This window comes from Haliotis rubra, unplaced genomic scaffold (assembly GCF_003918875.1).
Source record: "Haliotis rubra isolate DU_JTF1 unplaced genomic scaffold, ASM391887v1 Scf62, whole genome shotgun sequence".
Lineage (NCBI taxonomy): Eukaryota > Metazoa > Mollusca > Gastropoda > Lepetellida > Haliotidae > Haliotis > Haliotis rubra.
In genome coordinates, this window is record NW_025767324.1 from 2,133,533 (window position 1) to 2,156,253 (window position 22,721).

The 22,721-nt window shown below is 41.8% G+C and overlaps 1 protein-coding gene across 1 annotated transcript in view; it reads left to right on the forward strand.

The window, feature by feature from the left end:
* Positions 1-22,721, forward strand: part of LOC124256128 (ATP-dependent RNA helicase DDX51-like) — a 23,684-nt gene continuing 963 nt past the window's right edge. Inside the window, 16 exon segments of the mRNA XM_046690084.1 lie at positions 1-168; positions 1,342-1,939; positions 2,214-2,364; positions 3,999-4,144; positions 4,911-5,027; positions 5,472-5,533; positions 6,732-6,840; positions 7,871-8,010; positions 9,415-9,436; positions 17,025-17,133; positions 17,135-17,188; positions 17,456-17,532; positions 19,026-19,141; positions 19,591-19,707; positions 21,928-22,093; positions 22,433-22,567. Of these exon segments, the coding sequence (XP_046546040.1) occupies positions 146-168; positions 1,342-1,939; positions 2,214-2,364; positions 3,999-4,144; positions 4,911-5,027; positions 5,472-5,533; positions 6,732-6,840; positions 7,871-8,010; positions 9,415-9,436; positions 17,025-17,133; positions 17,135-17,188; positions 17,456-17,532; positions 19,026-19,141; positions 19,591-19,707; positions 21,928-22,093; positions 22,433-22,567 (2,142 nt within the window). The 5' untranslated portion in view covers positions 1-145.

Consider the following 22,721-nt stretch of genomic DNA (forward strand, 5'->3'; position numbering starts at 1 on the left):
CCACAATTCGTCATGCAAAATGTCTGCGCCCATGAGGGCATGCGGAATTTTTGGAAACACACGAAGTGCCGAGGACAACTAGCCACATTACAACCTGGTTTTTTAGTTTTAATTAAATTTTTGTATTCAGACAAGAATCCACGCCATGTCTCTCTTCGCTGTCAATCGGTAAGATTACAGAGCTCATTTTGCTGTTTTGATTTCGCTGAATGGGTCGTTGTCAGCACGGGTACCCTAGGGGTACAAAACCCCCAGGGTGCCGTTGCACCAACCGATCTTAGCCCTACGCCAATCGTAAAACACTAAAATCCCAATCTTAGCGTGACGTTACGATCGGCTTACCGTTCCACTAACCAATCTTACCCAAGTCAATAGTAAAGTTAAGATCCAAAGTCTAAGTTGCTCATGGCCAACTTAGGATAGCTAAAATTAATCGTAGAGAAACCAAAGTGGTGGCTTTCATAGTCTATATGAAGAAGAAGAAGAGCGTCCCCTAATTCTTTACCAACCATGAAATGAATTTGTTAATTCTGTGATGTAAACAAACACTGCACGGAAGCCTTACAAATGTGAGGCCAGTCTGACCACTGTCGCAACACAGCCGACATGGTTAAGAACAGGGACGCGTCGTGAAGTGAACAATGTTCTGAAACAAAAAGATACAAATATGTTTGATTTCATGTGCGCTTATTTGGTAGAGGATTCTAAATTTTAAGGCAGGCTGCGTGTTTTTCAAGACCACTGACTAGACTATATTCTAGATACGTTATCAGATCAGATGATGTGCTTGTGGCGAGGTAGAAGCATTCACACCCACTTAATTGCCCCTGAAACCATGGTGGTCACAACCATAATATTTTCCTCGAGGTTTTTTTCTCCACGTTTACACTTGGTTCCAATATCCTACTTCCTCGCTTTTCTCTATCTCTCGCACGAAAGAGTCTCGATCTAAGGTTGAATGGGATCGTAAAATTGAGATCGGCCTAAGTTCGGTTAGTGGAACGGTGTAACTTTTAGCTAAGACGATTGTAAAATTGGTGTAACTTGCTAAGATTGATCTTAGATAAGATCGGTTAGTGGAACGGCACCCAGGTACATTTCTGTATACACATGATACAGAAACATACCCTAGCCAAAATCAGAATCCATGCCATTTCTATGTTTACTTTGCCATGGCACACAAATTAAGCACTATTTCAATCACTGCACTCATGAGATTCACTGTGAGCATCCTTTCCTCCAACTCCTATACCTTATTTTCCATTAATTAAAATGATTAAAAGAAATCACAACAGCTTTACACTCGTCATTTCTGTCATTTACCTTTGCTGAATGTTTCAGGTTTATGGGAGATGAAGATGATGAAGAAGAACGCCAGGAAACAGCAGGCAAGGCCCAGGACATTCTAGCTCGACTCCAGGCTCAGGCCGAAGCAAGACGAAGGAGTAAAACCTTTCAGAATGAAGATGTTAGTGCTAAGGGAAAGCGGAAACACAGAGTCAGTGAAACACAAGTAGAAGACGATGTGGTAAAGAAAAAGAAGAAGAAAAAGGACAAAGACAGGAAAAATTCTGGGAGTGATATTGTGGATGAAACAGACTCAGTTACAAAACATAAAAAGAAAAAGAAGAAAGTTAAAGTGAAAGAATTGTCAGAAGAGGAAGATGGTAATGAAGTTACGAAAACAAAGAAACACAAGAAGAAGAAAAGATTGAGTAAGGAAGAGAATGATAGTGATTCTGATGTGTCAGCGAGTAAAGTAGAGACTGTAACAAAGAAGCACGAGACGATGGACCAGGATGAGGATACAGATGGAGAAGAGGAAGAGCAGGAGAAAAAGGAAGCTGATCCTGTTACCATGGTGCCATTGGGGGAAGGAGGACAGGAAATCGGAGGATTCACTGTACTTGGAGATTTCAAGAAGAAACAGAAAGAACAAGTAAGTTCATTTTGGGTGAGGTGGGTTGGTTGGTCTGACATCCTGGTCTAAGTCTGACTAAGTCCCTAAGCACTATGACCATATATTGAATATCAACATCAACACAACTGATCAAGTTGAAAACTCATTATACAGTGTGCTTGTATGATCTGTTCTCTGTCTTCAACTCTAGTCTCTGGTCTGGCCAATTGCCGCCGTACAGATGGCCGAAGATCATGAAAGTAGCACTCCACTGGTTCTGTCACACATAACATATCTGTTATAACGGTTGCAGGTACTGAGAGTATTGCCTGACTGGCTCTCTAGTCCTGATGTTATCAGTGCAGACTTGCGACACAAGCGTCTTCCAATCAACGAGATGGTCGGCCTAGATCCACACCTGGTTGAAAGGCTAGCTGAGAACAAGATATCGCATTTCTTCCCAGGTAACAAAAAAATAACTACACTTTCTATTTTTCTGCATTCATAGATCTTTTCCAACAGGTGGTGCACTCTCTCAAATTGTTCCAAAAATACATTTAAGTTTGAAGCACACATCTTTGGTTCTGACAAACCTAAAATGTCATTCTCTCAACTTGTTCAAAAATTTATTTTAAGTTTCAAGCACATATATACCGGTATATGCTTGAAGAAATTTGGAACAATTTGAGAGTGAGCAGTTGCTTTTGGGAAAACCTTTCTATCATTTTTAAGTCCAGCAGGAATACATTTGTATTTCATTTTCTTGTTTGTTTTCGACACACAAGGGTGAAAGGAATTAGTATCCATTATCTGATTATATTAAACAGTGACAAACTCCCAGTTTTACTGTGCAGTCAATTTATAGTAGTAGGGGCGGTGGGGTAGCCTAGTGGTTAAAGTGTTCACTCGTCACACCGAGGGCCCATGTTCGATTCCCCACATGGGTGCAATGTGCGAAGCCTATTTATGGTGTCCCCTGCCATGATATTGCTGGTATTTAGTACCGAATTGGATGAATTATGTCTTATGTACTGCCGTCGCTATACAGCTGGAATATTGTGGAGTGCTGCATAAAACTAAACTCACTCACTCTTATGTACACATAACCATTGATAACAGTGATTCAGATTCTAAAGGGGGATGGGGGGCAGAGTTTTCTGGTCATAATTCGTTTGCATCACTTGGGAACACCAGAAATCTATACTACCCATCAAAGGTTTAGACTCACTAGTGTAAACAATGGTAAATGTCGCCACTTACTTCAGTCAACTGTTCTAAACTTGATTTTGCAAATATTCCATTCAGTTTAAAGGTACTCTTTTCTTATGAACTAATGTATTGAAAAAATAATTTGTAACGTTTAAAAGATTATTGTCGTGAGTTCAGTAAATGATGAAAATCAGTGAAAATTGACGAATTATTAACAAAACTTTACACCAAAACGCAGCTGTTCACATGAACAATATTTGCACATGCTTTTCAGCAATTTGATGCATGATCCTCGTACATTTCATCTGCATAAGGTTTGCAGTTGGTTCCCCCAAGTTAGAGAAGAAATTCATTTTTGATGTAACCATATATATATACATAACATATAGTGAGTGCTTTAGGTGAGTCTAAACTTTTGATGGGGAGTATATGATGGGTTTGAATTCGAATTATGCTTTAAGGTTTGTCTGCACCATGCCTATGCTTCTGGATCTCATCAAGGTGGTGAACAGTCACAGAACACATACAGGCCTGCATCCCTCCTGACGTTTCTCCCACGCTACAGTGTTGAACTTAACTCACACTCATCTCCTATATTTCTTAATACACCTGTATACTGATTAAATCTCTAAATGAACGGAGAAGGTCTTCAGCAACCCGTGCTTGTTGTAAAAGGTGACTAACAGGATCGGGTGGTCAGGCTTGCTTCGTATCCCAATCATAGATCAATAATGCTCATGCTGTTGATCACTGGATTGTCTGGTCCAGACTCGCTTATTTACTGACCGCTGGAATATTGCTGAGAGCAGCATTAAGCAACAAACCAACCATCCAACCAAAAATCTCTGAATGTCCTTTAACCAACTACAGACTTGCTCTGTTCTATCAGTGCAGATGCAAGTCATTCCGCAAGTCCTCAAGGTCATCAAACATGGCTGGCTAGTAGGGTCAGGTGGATACCGACCCAATGATATTTGTGTGTCTGCACCAACAGGTAGTGGGAAGACGCTGGCCTTTGTACTCCCCATTGTTCAGGTAGGTGTGGCGTTGTACTTCAGCAACCAATAAATGCTGTGGACTGTTTATCAGTTGTCTTTGAGGGTATATATGCTTATGTAGGAAAGAAAAAACTGACTGCAGTCAATATTTTCATGCCTGTTATGGGGGCAGTAATATTTCTTCAGACCAACAGATTTTTAGGACTTCTATATTGTCCATGTTTCAAAGGCAAGAGGGTTAGCTGACTTTGACCGTCAAAATGTCAGTCATTGTCAATAGTGTATCAATAAATTAATTAATATTGATACAAATTTAATTATTCATCACCACAGCAAGAAAAAAAAACCTTTCAAAATTTCCCACTAGACCATAGGACCAGTAAGTGGACAATAATTAGTGGTCCTGTCTGTACTTCACTGTTCACTGGTCCAAAATAACATTCATAGATTTACTATCAATACAAAATTCACTGGCCACCAGGACCACTGCAAACTTAGTATTTAGTGGACCTGATGAATTTTTACTAGCCAGGGACCACAGGACCAGCGTAAATTTCGCACACTGCCACAGACACATTTTAACTTGTTAACATTGTTATGATTCAAATTAAAAATAATCAGAAGATGTAGTGTCAGCTTTTAAGAGATCGTCCTAGTTCATATTTAGCAAAAAGTTGATTAATGCCTGGTCAAGACATGAAACTATTGTGTATAAACATATAGGACAACTAATTTTGTTACTGATTGTTATGGCATGGTGCTTTTGAGTCAATGAACTTCCAATCAATAAATCCTTTATTAAGGCCCTGAAACCAAGAGTGGTGCGTAGAGTACGGGCTGTGGTGGTGCTTCCGGTCAAGGATCTGGCTGTCCAAGTCTACAAGGTGTTCCAGTCCTATGTCCAAGGCACAGATCTCAAGGTAAGGGGATGTAGGCTGTAGTGACAGGGTGTTGGCCATGATTGACCAGTCAGCAGGAAGCATTGAAGAATATGCCTAAAATGCTGAATGATTGTTAGTGGGTTGTAAAATGGGTCAGTGGGGAAGCCCAGTAGTTAAGGCGTTGGCTCGTCATGCCGAATGCCCGGGTTCGATTCCCCACATGGCTACAATGAGTGAAGCCCATTTCTGGTGTCCCCACCGTGGATATTGCTGGGATATTGCTAAAAGCGACGTAAAATCATACTCACTCACTCACTCACTCACTCACTAAGACATAAGAAGGGTGTCAATGAATCCATTAGTAATTGCTCAGATTTACACTCCATATATTCTTACGTCCTTCACCATCTAAAAATATAGCTTCTGAGTAGCCAGGATCCAATTGTTCTAGTGCTGTAAGAACAGACTTGTTGTTTGTGACAGGTGGGGCTTGCTGTTGGTCAGAAGACTCTCGTCAGTGAACAGCAGACTCTTGTCATGAAGAAGTAAGTTCAGTGAGGCAATGGATGATACACTAGTAAGCTCTCCACCTCTTGTGTCATATATGGAACATGCCAACATGTAACCATGGTGATGTATTGTCCTGCCTATTCATCTTTTGTAAAGTATTATTTGTTTGACTTATTGAAGGACTGGTGTGTTCACTGATCTTCAGTAACCCATGCTTGTCGTAACAGGCGATTAACGGGTGGTCAGGCTCGCTGACTTGGTTAACATCCCCTATTGTTTAGATCATGATGTCAATCACTGAATTGTCTGGTCCAGACTAAGAAATTTACAGACTGAAAAGTTGAGGTTCCATTCTTATCATATTGTTCAAGTCATGTCACAACAAGAGAAACTAGTACTAGGCATCACACAATGAAAACCATCCTCGATAATCTCCAGCGTATACGTTACGATCACTCTCCACTATACCTTGGATGCATCCACGGCTTGGCCCGATGATTTTATTACCTCCCTTGGCTGCCTCCGCATTCTGACAGTAGCCAATCAGATAAGCCGCAGTTACATCCGAGCTTGCCAGTGTCAACAAACATAGCAGTCGCAGTCACGAAGGTTTGTTCGCAGTGCCACTCAGATTTCTGAAGAAATAATACAGACAAATTGACAGATCTGAAACTTTCAAAAAATATATAAAAGAACTCCTTCTACCTCTTTCAGAATACCTCTGCATCAATTGTGTTGCTAAGTTTAAACGGTTAGATAATTTAAGAAGTGAAAGTGAGTTGTGATTGGTTCGCTCAACTTCCCAGCATAGACACCTGATTGGATAAAAAGCCAGCCAAGGGAGGTAATAAAATCATCGGGCCAAGCCATAGATGCATCCAGGGTATAGTGGAGAGTGATCATAACGTATACCCTGGAGATTATAGAGGATGGTTTTCATTGTGTGATGCCTAGTACTAGTTTCTCTTGTTGTGACATGACTTGAATAACCACTCACTTCAGATGTAAATCTATATTTGATATTCAAACTAACATTTCTTACCAAACTTTGGTAACAATCTGTTTGCCAGATTGAATAAATTCAACATATGTTCAAAGGCGTTATGAAGGTCTTTAAAAAGCAAAGTTGTTGCAGTGGTGAAATTAGGTGGATGATTATTCAATGAAATCTCATTCTGTGTATTGTGCCTTGAAATATCATTCAGTTTTATCATCCACTAAATGTCTGTGCAGATTGCGTGGTCACATCAGCTTAGTGGATATCGTCGTGGCAACACCAGGACGACTTGTGGACCACATCACAAACACTGAAGGCTTTGATCTTTCTCAGCTGAGATTTTTGGTAAGTTGGAATTGTAAATACTGATCCAATCTTTGTCTGCACAATGTGTTGCTGAAGGCCTTAAACTTGATGTCACTGGATGTCAGAATTACCTGATTAGTAATATCAAAATACAGATGTGTTGTTTAGGGTAAGGAGCATGTTTAACAGAGATTAAGATATGTATTTCAAGCACTAAGTTTCAGGTATTTAGGGACCATTCATAATTTATGGCTGGGGTGTGTGGTGGTGTGATGATGATTTTTATGGAGAATCATGTACAATGTGAATGACCCCCTAAAATTTAAAAGTGACCCCCCTGCATGTCAACAATTTTCCCCCCCTCTCATACCCATAATTTCTAAGCATAATTTCAAACATATTTATCTGTACAAAATTGATGGAACCCCCCTAGTACGTGTGTACAAAATTGATGACCCCCATAGCTCGCCAGAACTAAATGGGTGACCCCCCCTTAAAATCATCATCACCCCTACCCCCACCCCAGCCATAAATTATGAACGGTCCCTTAGAGGGAATGGGGTTTATTGTGATGGCAGAACAGACTGAAGAATTGATACCTGAATGGAGTGTATTTGCCAACCTGATTTTATAAATTTAGATCAGTGTAGTGGAGACTACAAGTAAAAGCCAAGTGATAATTGCACAGACACATTGTCCCAGTTTAAGACATAGCACAATATACTGGATAATTTGAACAATATCGTCTTTGATTAGGCAGAAAAATAGATCTGATCTTGCTTATGAATAAACATGAATAGTTGTTTGTTTCATGTCATGTGATTGATTATTGAATGGCAGATAAGACCATATTCAGATTGATGTCTCTTTTGGAAAGGGGCGGTGGGATAGCCTAGTAGTTAAAGCGTTGGCTCGTCAAGCCGAAGACCCGGGTTCGATTGCCCACATGGGTACAACGTGTGAAGCCCATTTCTGGTGTCCCCCGCCGTGATATTGCTCGAATATTGCTAAAAGCGGCGTAAAACCATACTCACTCACTCACTCTTTTGAAAACTTGTCCCATGTACAGGTGATCGATGAGGCTGATCGAATGATGGATGAAATAAAGCAGGACTGGTTAAGTATACTAGAGGGCACTGTCTACAACCAAGATGGCCGCCAACAAGGGTCCATCTCTAGGGAAGTCCCAGGACCACTGACAGTTGCAAAGTACGATTTCAAGATGATTATCACAACAGTTCATACAAGGGATGTTATTGGGTGAAGGTTTTAGTTGACGTTTGATCTTGAAATGAATTTGAGGAAATTGTAAATTCACACAGCAGTCGTTTGAACAAAACACACATTTCACTGGTGGTCTCTGTTCATTCCTTCATACCCGTGAAGGCCCGGGTTAGAATATTGATCTTCAGTAACCCATGCTTGTCGTAAGAGGCGACTAACGGGATCGGGTGGTCAGGCTCGCCGACTGGGTTGACACATGTCATTGGTTCCCAATTACGTAGATAGATGCTCATGCAGTTGATTGTCTGGTCCAGACTCGATTATTTACAGACTGCCTCCATATAGCTGGAATATTGCTGAGTGCAGAGTAGAACTAAACTCACTCACTCACTCATTCCCTCATATCAGTTTGATCAGTATATTATACTGTTAGTGTTGTCATCAGGACGCACTCACTCACTCATTCCCTCATATCAGTTTGATCAGTATATTATACTGTTAGTGTTGTCATCAGCAATCAGGACATTGTTCCTCAAAATATATGAGTGTTATATGCCTGTGCTAAACCAAAATTTGGGAGTTATGACAGTTGTGGCAACATTGCATTATCGAACACAGGGCAAGGGCCCTGAGACCACTGGCACAAACCAATGTTAGTGCTACAATTATTATGACTCCCATCTCTCACATAGACTGAAGAGAGTTATACGATCGCTTTGTGCAAGTGGTCCCTGTTCCAGAAAGCAGTCATAGTGGTGCAGGGATGAACAGCCTGTGAAACTGTATCTAACAGTGTTTAAAACTCCCCAAATTCCAAGCCAGACAGCTGGACTGGTAACTTTAAAAAATTACCAGCCCGGAAACAAACTTGCCTGTCCGGTTTTCAACAATAAAAAACTGTGACTGCCATTTCCAACTCGCGCAAGCTTCATTCACTGTTTGTAGGCATGGCAATGAACTACATAGCACTAACAGGCAATGCGCCGAGTTTGGGTAAACTGAAAGTACATGTGTTATGATTGGTTATCGTAACATGAACTGTACAATCGTATGTAGTTTAACATAATTTTCATAATACCTTTAACACCTCAAACTGACGACATGAAAACCTGTCTGATATTATGAAATATTTACTCTCAGGGCTAAAATATCTACCAGACCACCGGACAGGATACTTTTGAAATTTGACCATCCGAGATGAAAATAGACCGTCCAAAAAGTCGGGCAGGCGGGAATTTTAAACGCTGCATCTAAGTTTGGTATGTTTGTGACCTGACGTTAACAATGGCATAAATATGTTGTAGTCTTCCAGCAGTGTATAATCTGTTCAATCACTTCCAGTTAGCATTAATCAGTTGAAAAAGTTATTTCATTTTGATTTCTCTTCAGTTGTTCAAGACTGCAGATTCCAGTAAGTACATTGCAGCATCCCTAGTTCAACATTTTGTCAGAATCCTTTGATATTTTTACATTCATGTATTCAATTTTTATTGTGTGTTACAACTTATTGTCTGTTTGCAGTGAAAACGTACCGATGAATTTCATTTTAAACAAACAAGTAAATCAAATAAAGTAAAATTAAGATTGCAAATCCTCATAATTTTACCTTGCCAATTGAACATTAAAATCTCAGAATTTTATTCAACTTAGGATAAAAGTTGTTTAACAAACGATCATAGTTTCAAATCACTAGTATTGGTTTGTATTACAAGGGGGTACGTGCAGTAGTTGGAACAGTGAAACAAATGCATGAGCGTTACCTTAGACTACTGAGGAAAAAAACAACCCTTCTTGTTCTCGGGGTTTCATTTAATGTTACAAAGGGTAATAAAATAATGAAATATGTTAATGAAAATTCAAAAATAGAACTTACATTTTTCATGTTGCATATTGGTATAAAAGCAGCTGTGCTTACCATATAGGTGGTGCAACACACATTTTTTATATTGCATATTAGTATAAGTATAGTTAAAGCCACAATAAAAACACAAAGTTTGACTAGGTTAACCGATTCCTTTTCCGAGTACAGGAAGTTGAACACACCAACCCAAGTTCCACACCAAATGTCACCTACTTGAAAATATCTCTGCACACATTCAGCTTATAATTTTCCTTATCCTGACTCATGTATTGGATTGCTTGTCTCCTTCCTTTCCCGAGCGTTAGTGGAACACTTGTATCTCCTTTTGAAGCTCCTTCCTTTCCCGAGCAGGCGTAAAATCACTACTCACCACGCGAGTTGTCTCCCTCTCCAGTTTTGGCGGAAAAGCGGCCACCCGTCTTCCCACTCTTCACTCTCTCCTTCTTAGCCTAGTGGGCCGGTTGGGAGAGCACCTGTGTCTCCAACACGGCACTATATCCTTTGATAACTTAGTTATTTCCCTATAAGTTACCTTTATAAGGTTTCAGGGAGTATCCTTCTACAATATGGTTTGAAATTTATTAGTAATTTGACTGTTTATTCCGGGTTTTACGTGATTGTTCAGTTGTTTACATTTCATGAAAACCTGTTTTCGTTGTAGGTTTAGGTTATCTGCTGCAGACCCGCATTTATTGTGCCCAGTTGCACAACAATATGTACTTCCAGCTCTCGCTGTAAATTATGTCAGCAATTAACACAAATTGAATTTAATAATTATTATTTCTCTGTACTTAGGCGTGCTAAGGATAAATCCAGACGACTTTTGCAAGTCATAGCTAACCGGCTGAGTCCCTAAAGAGCTGTCTATCGTTGTCAGACGACATACTTCCATCCAGTGACCTGCCGGAGGCGTCCTCAGAAGATGGCGTGGGATGAGGTCCGCCATTACGTCGAAGAAAAGGTCTTCTACGTCGGACAACTCCTCAACTCATATGAAGAAAAAGAGGCCATCTTCAACGCAGAAGAAGCCTTACAACCCGAAGGCTTCAACCAGCTCTACGGGGTGTTCTTCACAGACTACGAGGACTTTTCAGCCGAAATCGTCCCGATGGAAGAGAGAGGCTTATATGATGAGCCGTTGTTGATCATCCCAGAGATACAGCATAAGAAAAGGAAGCAGGCCTCAGCAACGGTAACGTCAGCAGCCATCTCTACGCAGTCCGAGTTACCTTCTACACTGACAGCAGAGATCCATGAGGCACAGCGATCCCTGGACCATATCGCTACCATCTCAGATACGACATCTCTACAGTCGTCGCAGACATTCAACCCTGGGGCCTTTATGCAGCAATTCTCTCAACAAATGATGGAGATGATGGAGAAGCGCTTCGCACAAGAAAGAACCTCGCATGATGGACAGCCAGGCTGCTCTCATGCTCAAGTCATCAACCTCAGAGAGGATCCAGTGCTGCACGAAGGACCCCACACTGATGATACATCTGAGAGGCCTACCAGAGAATCTAGCTCTAGGACTAAGAGCAGATCTACGCTACATGACGTCAGCAAACCTGCGCGCAGGACGGCACGCTCTTCAGAACCAAATAGATCGTCATCAGATGATGAGGCTAATGAAGAACCTTCACGCAGGCTACCCACTTCACAAAGGAAGAAACCGCCTAGAAGGTTTAGAGAGACGTCTCGGGATTCAGACCCTCAACAAAACCTCTCACCTGCGCGAAGGTCATCTGAATTATCTTCAAGGGCATCAACAACACCTCGCAGGTCGTCACGGGATTCACCACTTAGGAATACATTGCCAGGAAGGCAATCCCGGCCTAGAAGACGCTCACCTCCACGCAGGTCGCCATACAGATCGCCTCTTAGAACTACACGTAGTTCAACATACTCATCCCCACACAGATTGCCACGTAGATCGCCACATAGATCGCCACGCAGATCCCCAACAAAGGATATTCAACGATCTTATACCAGTGGACATGATACAGAGGACGATGGCGGTATCATATTTTCGGACTCAGAGATAAAATATTGGATGGCTAATGGACTGGACCTAGCGTCACCCTCTAAGGAAGAGAATGAAGCTTTTATGTACCTAATGAAGGACGATGATGTGGACTATCCCACAGTACCTGGACAAATCTTACAAGATTGATGACAAAAAGCTGGCACAGATAGACACTATGACCAGAAGGATGTTCTTCGGACTTAACAGATCCAGGGCAAGTAATGAAACGCTCATCTCCAAGTTCAGGAACTCTACTGCAGAGGAAGACCGGATGATTTATTCTGCCCTACTAACGCAGAAAAAGGACCACCAATTGATGTCAGAGCATTTATCATCCATATCCGCAAGACTCTGTACAGAGCTCCATGGTCTACAACATCCATCTTTGCAGGGGAGATTGACAAGGTTGCCAAGGAAGTCACAAAGGAATCCAGGGAAGTCATGATGATTAAGTCCATTGATACACTAGCCAGTGTCATCAGGCAGACGTCCCAACGCTGCTCTGGAGAGCGTACAGATCTTCAGGAATTTACATTGGCGGGGTTCAGCACAGCCTTGCTAAGGCTATGAAGTTACAAAGTCAACATATTCCCAAAGTCCAAACTTGGGAATTCCCGCTACTTTACATGGGACCCTGCATAAAGACTCCAGAGATTGAGGTAAACTACAAAATCAGCAACGACTCCCTTTGTAGAACTTACAACAAAGTTGACCATCAACTCTACAAGCACCTGTGTGTTTCAACACAAAAAGGGTATTTACGACACTTCATTGAGATCGATGAATGCAGTCTACAAGTGGCAGCACTGAGGAGGTGTAGACGTCAGCTGATCATCTGTATATAAGGGCGACTGCATTATCTTCAGGACTGAAGTAACAGTCACACAGTCACAGCAACCAGCCTACCTACATCGGTATTTCAAGTCACTTTTCGCTATAACCCTCTATACACTATGGACAAGACAGAGTGTTGATAAGATATCAACGACTGCACAAGATTCTACAAGGACCTTTTTTCAGCTACACCGGTGACGTCACATCACGGGAAGCTAAAGGAATCAAAATGCTGCATTTTGATTGGTCCATGAGAGACAACGCCCTGCGCAGAAGTCGGACGTAGTTCACATGTCAGGGAATTGTTTACAAGTGACAACAACCTTTCAACGTGGGAGGAAGGCCTCAATTACAGTCCAGTTAGACGGGAACTACGTGATGCGGCTGTCTTCACAGGGTTAGAGACCTTCCCTGTCAGCATTAAAGACGGTTCATCAGGCGAATTGCAGCAACATACGTTTGACGGACTTTTGGTTACGGCAGCCAGTCTACTTTATATAGACTTCTCAACGATGGCAGTCACAGAGTCGGACATTGCTTCGTTTCCCTTACGGACATGGCAAGGGTTTCACGATCGTTGGATCTAGATACAAGCCATTGTATCTCAAGCACTACGCTCTCCGTTATTACTACGAAGTTGGCAGAGCCTACTCAGTCCTCAAGTCGGAACTAGAGCCTACACAGGACCGGCAGCTCCTAGCAATTCAGCTCATCACAACAGAAAACCACATAACAGTACCAGAGGACCGTTGGCTAAAGATACAACAGATGGTATCGCAAGCTCTACTCTCTCCGTGGCCACTTCGACAGTGGCAGAGTCTGTTGGGTCTCCTCATGTGAGTACAAGATATGACGCGCAGAGGGAGATTACAACTACACCCACTACAGGTCTTCGTAATTGCACATCTGGACGATCCGGTACCCCTTCGGACTCCTGGACAGACTAAAACCATATCTACTATGGTGGACTCAGAGATCGAATGTTTGTGGAGGCACCTACTTAGCAGAGCCGGAGTGCAAAACGCATCTCTATGTGGACGCATCTCTCCAAGGATGGGGAGCACACCTTGACAACGAAGTGTCAGCTGGGAAATGGACGTTACAAGAGAAAGATCTGCATATCAACATGCTAGAAATGAAAGCAGGGATAAACGCCATACTCCACTGGACCAGCATGCTATAAAATGCTCATCTAACGGTACACACGGACAACTCCACAGTGGCGTTCTACATAAGCAAACAAGGGTCAACAAGGTCGGCGAACCTTCTGAACCTGTGCTTTCATCGGTTCAGCATAACAGACAATCTGAACATCCACATAAAGCATGCCACATTCCAGGAGCCAAGAATGTGATAGCAGACGCACTATCTCGTCTAACTCAGCCATCCCCAACAGAATGGATGCTACATCCAGAAATCTTCAAACAGATCATACAAGAGATAGGAGCGCCACCAATAGATTTGTTTGCCGCAAGATTCAACAATCAACTGGTAACATTCGTCTCTCCAATACCAGATCCACGAGCATGGGCAACAGATGCTCTAAGCATCTCTTGGGAAGGACTAAACACTTACGCGTTCCCGCCACCAGCTCTAATACCGAAAGTGTTGCAGAAAATCATGCAGACGAGGAACCTGCAACTGATTTTGATCGCTCCTTATTGGCCAGCGAGAATATGGTTCCCCATTCTCATACAAGAACTAGGACCACCTCAACTGCAACTACCAGAGTGGACGAACTTGCTAGTACATCCACACACAAAGCAAGCACACGGCAACTCCAAAGTGTTCCGCCTACACACATGGACCGTATCAAGGCATGCTTGAATAAGAGAGGATATTCCGCCAGGGCAGCTAAAGCGGTCACGCTAGCTTTACGCAAGTCAACACGCAACTTGTACGACGACAAGTGGTGAAGCTTTGAGACCTACGCTTTGAAAACAGGCTTCACAGCCATGAAAGCGACACACCCTCAAGTGGCGGACTATCTTTGTCACCTAGACAAACGAAGCGGTTAAAAGGGTCAACACTCTCAACATACCTAGCGGCATTGAGCTCAGTTATCACTATGAGGACGAGTGTAAAACTGACTTAGGTACCAGAGTTACTGGCCTTACTAACGCTCTTTTAAACTGGAGGACCAACAACAGAGATTTAAAGCTCCGGCTTGGGACCTCAACATTGTTCTACGGCATCTCACCAGTGACGCTTATGAACCATTAGATAGGACATCTTTTGAGTTCTTGACACAGAAAACTCTGTTCCTGATTGCCTTAGCAACAGCAGCAAGGAGGTCGGAAATACATGCTCTAGACTTTGAAAGGACACGATTTGATGAAAATCGAAACATCGTACATATGGGACTGAGATGGGACTTTATAGCAAAGAATCATCAGTCCTTGGGCCACAGGATACACAAGACCTATCCTTGTGCCCAGTAAGAGCATTGAATATCTACCTACAAAGGTCTAGGACCAGGAGACGAAAATTCAAGCGTCTTTTCATCCCTATATCGGCAGAGACACAGACTGAGATCTCTCGCACTACGATATCAATAAGGATGAGAACTGTCATTCTACAGGCCTACAAAGCAGCAGGACTTGATCCTCCAAGAGCCTCTAATCCACATGAAATTAGAGCTCTGGCGTCAACACTCGCTCTACATGGAAACTGCTCTATCACGACGATAATGGAGGGCTGCTTCTGGAAATCGGACATGGTGTTTGCCAACCACTACCTGAGAGACATCGCCACTGAGGACGTCTCTGGCATTCACCATTTCGGCCCACTTTTTTGTAGCCCAACAATTGACAGTTCCACAGAGGCTGAGACAGAGTCTCGCCTTTTATCACATGACTTGCAAAAGCCTACACTCAGGAGAGTTACAGCTTTAGAGTCCATATGCACGCCTAAGACAGACTAGCATAAGTGATAAGACCCAGTACTTGTAAGGACGTACTTCGTTACATAAGAAGGGTCGCTTCTCCACTTGATGCTTGCATCAAGAGATGGAGTTGCAAAAATCCACATAAAAATGTTAACAGAAGCAAGGACCAAAAGTTAACAATTGTGGTCCCCCCATCAGAGAAAGCTGGAAGTAAAGACTTACAGCAGCAGCAGAGCCTAGCAGTAAATTGAAGTGCTACCAGGAAGTTCCCATAGGGGGGTATGCAAGACGTAAATCACCAATTGGAATCCAGAAGTGGCTTGACCCACCACCAAATCCGTCGGATTCTACAAGCAATAATACATGAGTCAGGATAAGGAAAAATATGTAATTTTCTGAGTAAAATTGATATTTTATACTTATCCTGACTCATGAGGTAAGCCCTCCCAACCTCCCCGCTAGGCACTTTGGATTTCCCTGTAAATCGAAGTGTCGGACTAGCAATTCGGAGAGAGTGAAGAGTTGGAAGACGGGTGGCGCCGTTTTCCCGCCAAAACCGAGAGGGAGACAACTCGTGGTGAGTAGTGATTTTACGTCTGCTTTTTTGAAGGGAGCTTCAAAAGGAGATACAAGTGTTCCACTAACGTTCGGGAAAGGAAGGAGACAAGCAATAATACATGAGTCAGGATAAGTATAAAATATCAATTTTACTCAGAAAATTACATGCTTACATTTGGGTGGTGTAACACACATTTTTCATATTGCATATTGATATAAATGTACCAATGACATAGTCCCTCTTGTTGAGGTGCCCTCTGTTGTTATCCCCCGCAACACGTTTTGCGGCGGGCATTAATATGCACTCCATGCGTCCATGCACATTTGTCTTTTCCGGAGCAGAACGTTTAAACCGTTCAATATTTCTTCACTAAACTTGGCACATAGATATGTCTGGTGATGAACTGGTGCCTTTTGGTAGTTTTGGATTCTGATTATTATATTTTTCGCATTTCCATGGCAACAAGTTTGACTTTGACTGAAATTGGTGTTGGTGCTCATTTCTGGAGCAGAACTTTAAAACCATTCAATATTTCCTTACCAAACTTCTTACATAGATTGATCTGGTGATGAACTGGTGCCTTTTGGTAGTTTTGGATTTCTGAATAAAATATTTTTTTTGTGTTTCCATGCCAACAAGTTTGGCTTCAACTGATTTTGGTGGCAGTGCTCCTTTCTGGAGCAGAACTTCAAAACCTTTCAATACTCTCCTTCCACTTTACCATATACACACCAAAATATTTGACATAACCATAACTAGAGGACATATTCATGAAGAGTATTTTGCCATTGCAGGGGATATTGATGACTTTGTCTTCTTGTTGATCTTCCAGCTGCAGAAGTTGTTGTTTTCGGGCAACGCTGTCTCAGAACCCAGAGAAGCTGCAGCACTTAAAACTGTTCCAGCCTCGATTGTTTACCTCTGTTGTCAAGGTAACATTGGATGAGGAAAAGAGGATTGGCCGAGCTCTCACAGGTGTTGAAGAACAGGACAGAGGTAGGTGTGAGTGACAGACAGACACAGGATCAGGAAGGACTTGGTCTGAGGGTTTAATAGATACATATACTGTAAAAGGTACATATGTACAAGGTATGTAAAAGTAAACTGCCCATGAATGTTTTTAAACAAAATTGTCCTTTCTGTCAAAATTTTGTTTTATGTGATTAATATATTGTCATGAAGCATTCAGCATCTGAACCGAGTTACAGTGATGAAGTACTCAATATGTCGGATACAGAATCTCCAATATTTGTGTTTCAACAGATGAGAAAAAGACCTCAGACATGGCAGACACTAGAGGAGAGTTTATTGGGAAGTTCACCACACCCACGGGATTGACAGTAAGATTGTTACACACATTAATGTCTAAAGATATAAATAAAAGCCAATGCTTATTCCACAGTCATCACATTACTAGTCCTGTGTGTGTTGCACTGATGCGATGCTATGGGTGATGAGTTAGTCCGAGGGCTGTGTTAGTTGTGGGTTAGTCCTGGGTTGATCAGTTAGCCTTAGGTTCATAGGTTTCTCTGGGTGATGGTTTATGGTAGTCCCTGATGATTGATTACCCTGGGTTGATGGTTGGCCCAGAGTTGATAGCCGAGTCCTTGGTTGATGGGCGAGTCATGGGTGATTAGTTAGTCTGGTGTTGATTAGTTAGTCTGGTGTTGATCATTTAGTCTGGGGTTGATCATTTAGTCTGGTGTTGATTAGTTAGTCTGGTGTTGATTAGTTAGTCTGGTGTTGATCATTTAGTCTGGTGTTGATCATTTAGTCCGGTGTTGATCATTTAGTCTGGTGTTGATCATTTAGTCCGGTGTTGATCAATTAGTCGAGTGTTGATCATTTAGTCTGGTGTTGATCATTTAGTCTGGTGTTTATCATTTAGTCCGGTGTTGATCATTTAGTCTGGTGTTGATCATTTAGTCTGGTGTTGATCAATTAGTCCGGTGTTGATCATTTAGTCCGGTGTTGATCATTTAGTCCAGTGTTGATCATTTAGTCTGGTGTTGATCATTTAGTCCGGTGTTGATCATTTAGTCCAGTGTTGATCATTTAGTCTGGTGTTGATCATTTAGTCCGGTGTTGATCATTTAGTCCAGTGTTGATCATTTAGTCCGGTGTTGATCATTTAGTCTGGTGTTGGTGTTGATCATTTAGTCTGGTGTTGATCATTTAGTCCGGTGTTGATCATTTAGTCTGGTGTTGATCATTTAGTCTGGTGTTGGTGTTGATCATTTAGTCTGGTGTTGATCATTTAGTCTGGTGTTGATCATTTATTCTGGTGTTGATCATTTAGTCTGGTGTTGATCATTTATTCTGGTGTTGATCATTTAGTCCAGTGTTGATTACTTAGTTGATGGGTTAGTCCTGTGTGGAAAGGTTATCCCTGACTGGTCCATTGTTCTATGTGATGTGTTCATCCTAGTTTAATACATTCCCTGGAGCTGATGTGTTACCCTCAGCTGATAGGTTAGTCCTGGAGTCCTAGTTCCACAGACCAATAAAAGCATGACAATTGTAACTCACAAACTTTAAACATACAGTAACAACTGCCTTAATGCTATCATCATAGCCAAATACTAGCCCATCAACAGGGCTCTGGCCGATGGGTTGTCTAGATGAATGGGTTGTGCCATTAACTGATTGGAGAGTCCTATTGTGGTGGGGTAGTCATATGGTTCTGTTGACCATTTTCTTTTCTCAGCCTGGAAATGTTTTAGTCACAATGTTTTCATCATTTCTTAAAATTGGTTGGGGTCTCTTTTTTCTCCTTCCTGACAATAAAAGATCTACAGCCTCACTTTCTGCTGACCTTGACCTTGTGTTACAGGAGTACTACCTGCGTGTATCTGGGGCAGAGAAGCCTCTTGTCATCCTCCACTTCTTGCACCAGCTGAAGTTCCGCCACGTGCTCTGTTTCACCAACTCACGTGAAGCCACACACAGGTCAGCCTTGTAAGAACTTCACAGCCCCAGTAATTTGGGGGGCAGTGGGGTGCCTATGGTTAAAGCGTCCGCTTGTCAGGCTGAAGATCCGGGTCAGAATCCCCACCTGGGTACAATGTGTGAAGCCCATTTCTAGTGTCCACCGCCATGATATCACATAAGTAATTTGGTGGAGTTATTTACTGTATGCATCAGGCAACACATTATTTACAGACCGCCGACATATAGTTGGAATATTGCTGAGTCCGGCGTTAAACTAAACTCACTCCCTACTGACCACACTGACATCCAAAGCCCCAGTCACAAAATAAATTAAGTACAAATATATCTTAGTGTGCATGATTGCTTAGACTTAAATGTATTGGAAAATACCCAACTGCATATATCCAAAGGTATGAGGTTCCAAATACTGGTCATTGTCCTAAACCTCGTTACATCATGTCTATCAGGTTGTACCTGCTGGTGAAGGAGTTCGGTGGTGTGCGTGTACAAGAATACTCCTCCAGCCTCTCAGCTAACAAGAGGAACAAGATCATCAATGACTTCTCGGCCAACAAGGTGGACTTGTAAGTCATTATGTGGACTGGTTATGTTCCCCAATTGCAGAAGTAGATGTCCATTTAAAGGCTGGGGTTCAAACCTATACACAGATGGGGTGTGGCCTCCTGCCTTGCCAAAGCTGTCTTTCAATGCAAAGCAATGCAGTATTCAAGTACATTCCATGAAATATCACAAAATTGATTTACCGGTTCTTGATGAAATTAAGCAATAGTGTAAACAAGTATGTTTTGAAGACACTGCAAAAAGTGTTGATGCAGACAGTGTACAAAACCTGCATTTTAAAAATATATAATCTCTTTTTGAAATCCAGATTTGAATTTGCCACTGTATCAGTCAGGAGGCCAGAGGAGGTGCGTCTCCATAGAAACAGATCTCTGAGTGGAAGTTAAAGCTTCATTCAGGGTTTCATATTTCACTTTCTTCCCAGGCAGTTTCTTCCCTGACCCCCCTGCTGTGCGGGTTGTACACTGATTTGACTCTTGACACTGAGTCTGTGAGTGGAACACTTGATTCCCCACAGAGGGGTGATATTGGCTTGGTATCCTTGTTATTATTATCAACACATTAAGTAGGCAAATTGAATTATCTTCTATAGTAAACCTTTGATGTCCTGAATTCTTTAAAATAACATAAGATTCTCTAAAATGCAGTTATAACATAACATTCTGTACTTTTCAAAACCCAAACCCCTAAAGCCTCAAATGAACCTTGCTTAGTTTTAGTATGCTAACTTGTGGGTCGGATCACACTTCATTGCCTCCTACTATCGGAATAAACTTGACATATCTCATTATCTGGCTGACCATATTGATTTCCTCACAAGATGGATCCAAGTAAGCGAAGTGCTCGTTTTACAATCGAAATACCTGGTGACCAAGAAGTCAAGCAAGGTATTCTCCCAAAACTGAAACAAGTGAAAGCACACCTAAAAGCAGAGACAAGCAAGCCTGCTAATAATGCATGAGTCTTGTCATGTTTGTCTTCATGAAATGAAGGGAAGGGTTGTTGGACATTTACTATCAGGCACATGTTTGTTCTAGTAGTAAATTCCAAGCTTAACCTTTGACATCCCCAGACTCCCATCAGGCTATTGCCAGGCACCCATAGCCCTTACAGTCCTGTCACTCATGGGCAGATAACATCTACACTGCTGAGGAGAAGCCAATTGTGGGGGGGGGACCATTTGGGAACCCACGGGGGATTTGGAGGTTTGCACCCCGGCCTTTAAGCACTATCTTTTAAAGTGATAGATATGATGAAACAGCTTTCCATCAATAGATCAAGTTTCAAAAGTACTGTTGTATTTTGTACGGCTGGGACGATGCACCGATACGTCACGATACATTTAAGTTTCAAACAGTTATCGTATTGTCGACTGGTGTATCGATACAAAACGATACACAACTTTTTTCAAAACAGTATTATCTTAAACATGTTAAAGTACTTATTTAGAGAAAAATACACAAGTATGATAGAGTTACTTATTTGTTTATTACAAAAGTGTAATTGTTATACACAAATACCTTGAAATAAATCATTTTAAATCTTAATACCCCGTCGTTCATTCAAGGTGTATGTATCGTGATACGTATCGTGTCGCAGGTAAAATATCGCGATACATATCATATCGTGACATAGTGTAACATACCAGCCCTAGTATTTTGACTTATCAATACAATATTTGTTACATATCCTTTGCTTTGTTAAGAAACCCAAGTTGTGTCTGTGCTCTGAATTTTAAGGCACTGGGTCTTTACTATTTTAAAATCTGCCAGTAAGGAAACAGTAGTATATTAGCAGTATATTATTATATGGCCTCATTTTCCTGTTTTGGGAAACAAATGTAAAAGAACTAACTCAGTTGGCCAATCCTGAGAATAACTTGTGGTCTGTTAATTGCAGGGATGAGAATGTCTACAAATGAAAACGAGAAAACTGAGCTGGGGGGTTTGTGAATTCCACAGTTCTGCAGAAAATTTTCATCCCTGTAATTGTGTCATGTTTTTATGAATTACATGTTCCCAAGCCAGGGACACTGGTGACCCTCATGTCCATATCACAAGGAATCTGTTTTAGAAGTGTGCTTGTGACAATATTGATACAACCAGCATTTGATGTTTCATCTGTTTACCTATCTGATACTTTCTTCATTTTGATGTGTTGGATGGATGTAACATTACTTCTGTCGAGACTGCCTCCAATATGAGAATGCTTGTGTCCTATAGGCTGATCTGCTCCGATGCCATGGCTCGGGGTATGGATGTTGAGAATGTCAAGTACGTCATCTCGTATGACACAACCACGCACATCAAGACATACATACATCGCGTTGGTCGCACTGCTCGGGCCGGCAAAGTTGGAACAGCCATGACCTTCCTGGAGAACAAGGAGGTAAGGGGTCAGAACTGCTTAACAGGGATGCAAGGGTAGATTTGGTCCTTAGTAATCTATGCTTCTCATAAGTGTCAACCAACTGACTCTGGTAAGACTCTGTTGTATGACTCATGGTATGTCCCAGTGTGGATTGTGGTTCTTGCTGTTAATCACTGGTTTGACAGGTCCAGACTCAGTTGCAGCTCATTCATTCTGAATTCTGATAATTCTTAGTCCAAAAAGATTGTTTCTTTCCAAATTTCATACTTTGAGTTAAAGATCTAAATATAAACAGGAAGAAACTTTTGGCAACATATTTTTGGTATGATCTGACGAAATCCTGATGTGTGTCTGCAGGTGTATCACTTCAAGAAGATGGTGCAGGAAGCAGGGAAGACCAACGTCAAGGAAATGGAGATAGACAAGGTGGCATTATCACCCATGGTGGAACAATTCCAGGTGGCACTGAAGAAACTGCCACAACTTCTTATGGTAAGAATGATGCTTTTGACTGCCTTTAAAACTCATGTGAAGGAATTTAATGATTTCACTGATGTGAAGGAATTACTAGTGGATGATTTCACTGATGTGAAGGAATTCAATGATTTCACTGATGTGAAAAATGAATTGTTTTTCACTGATGGGA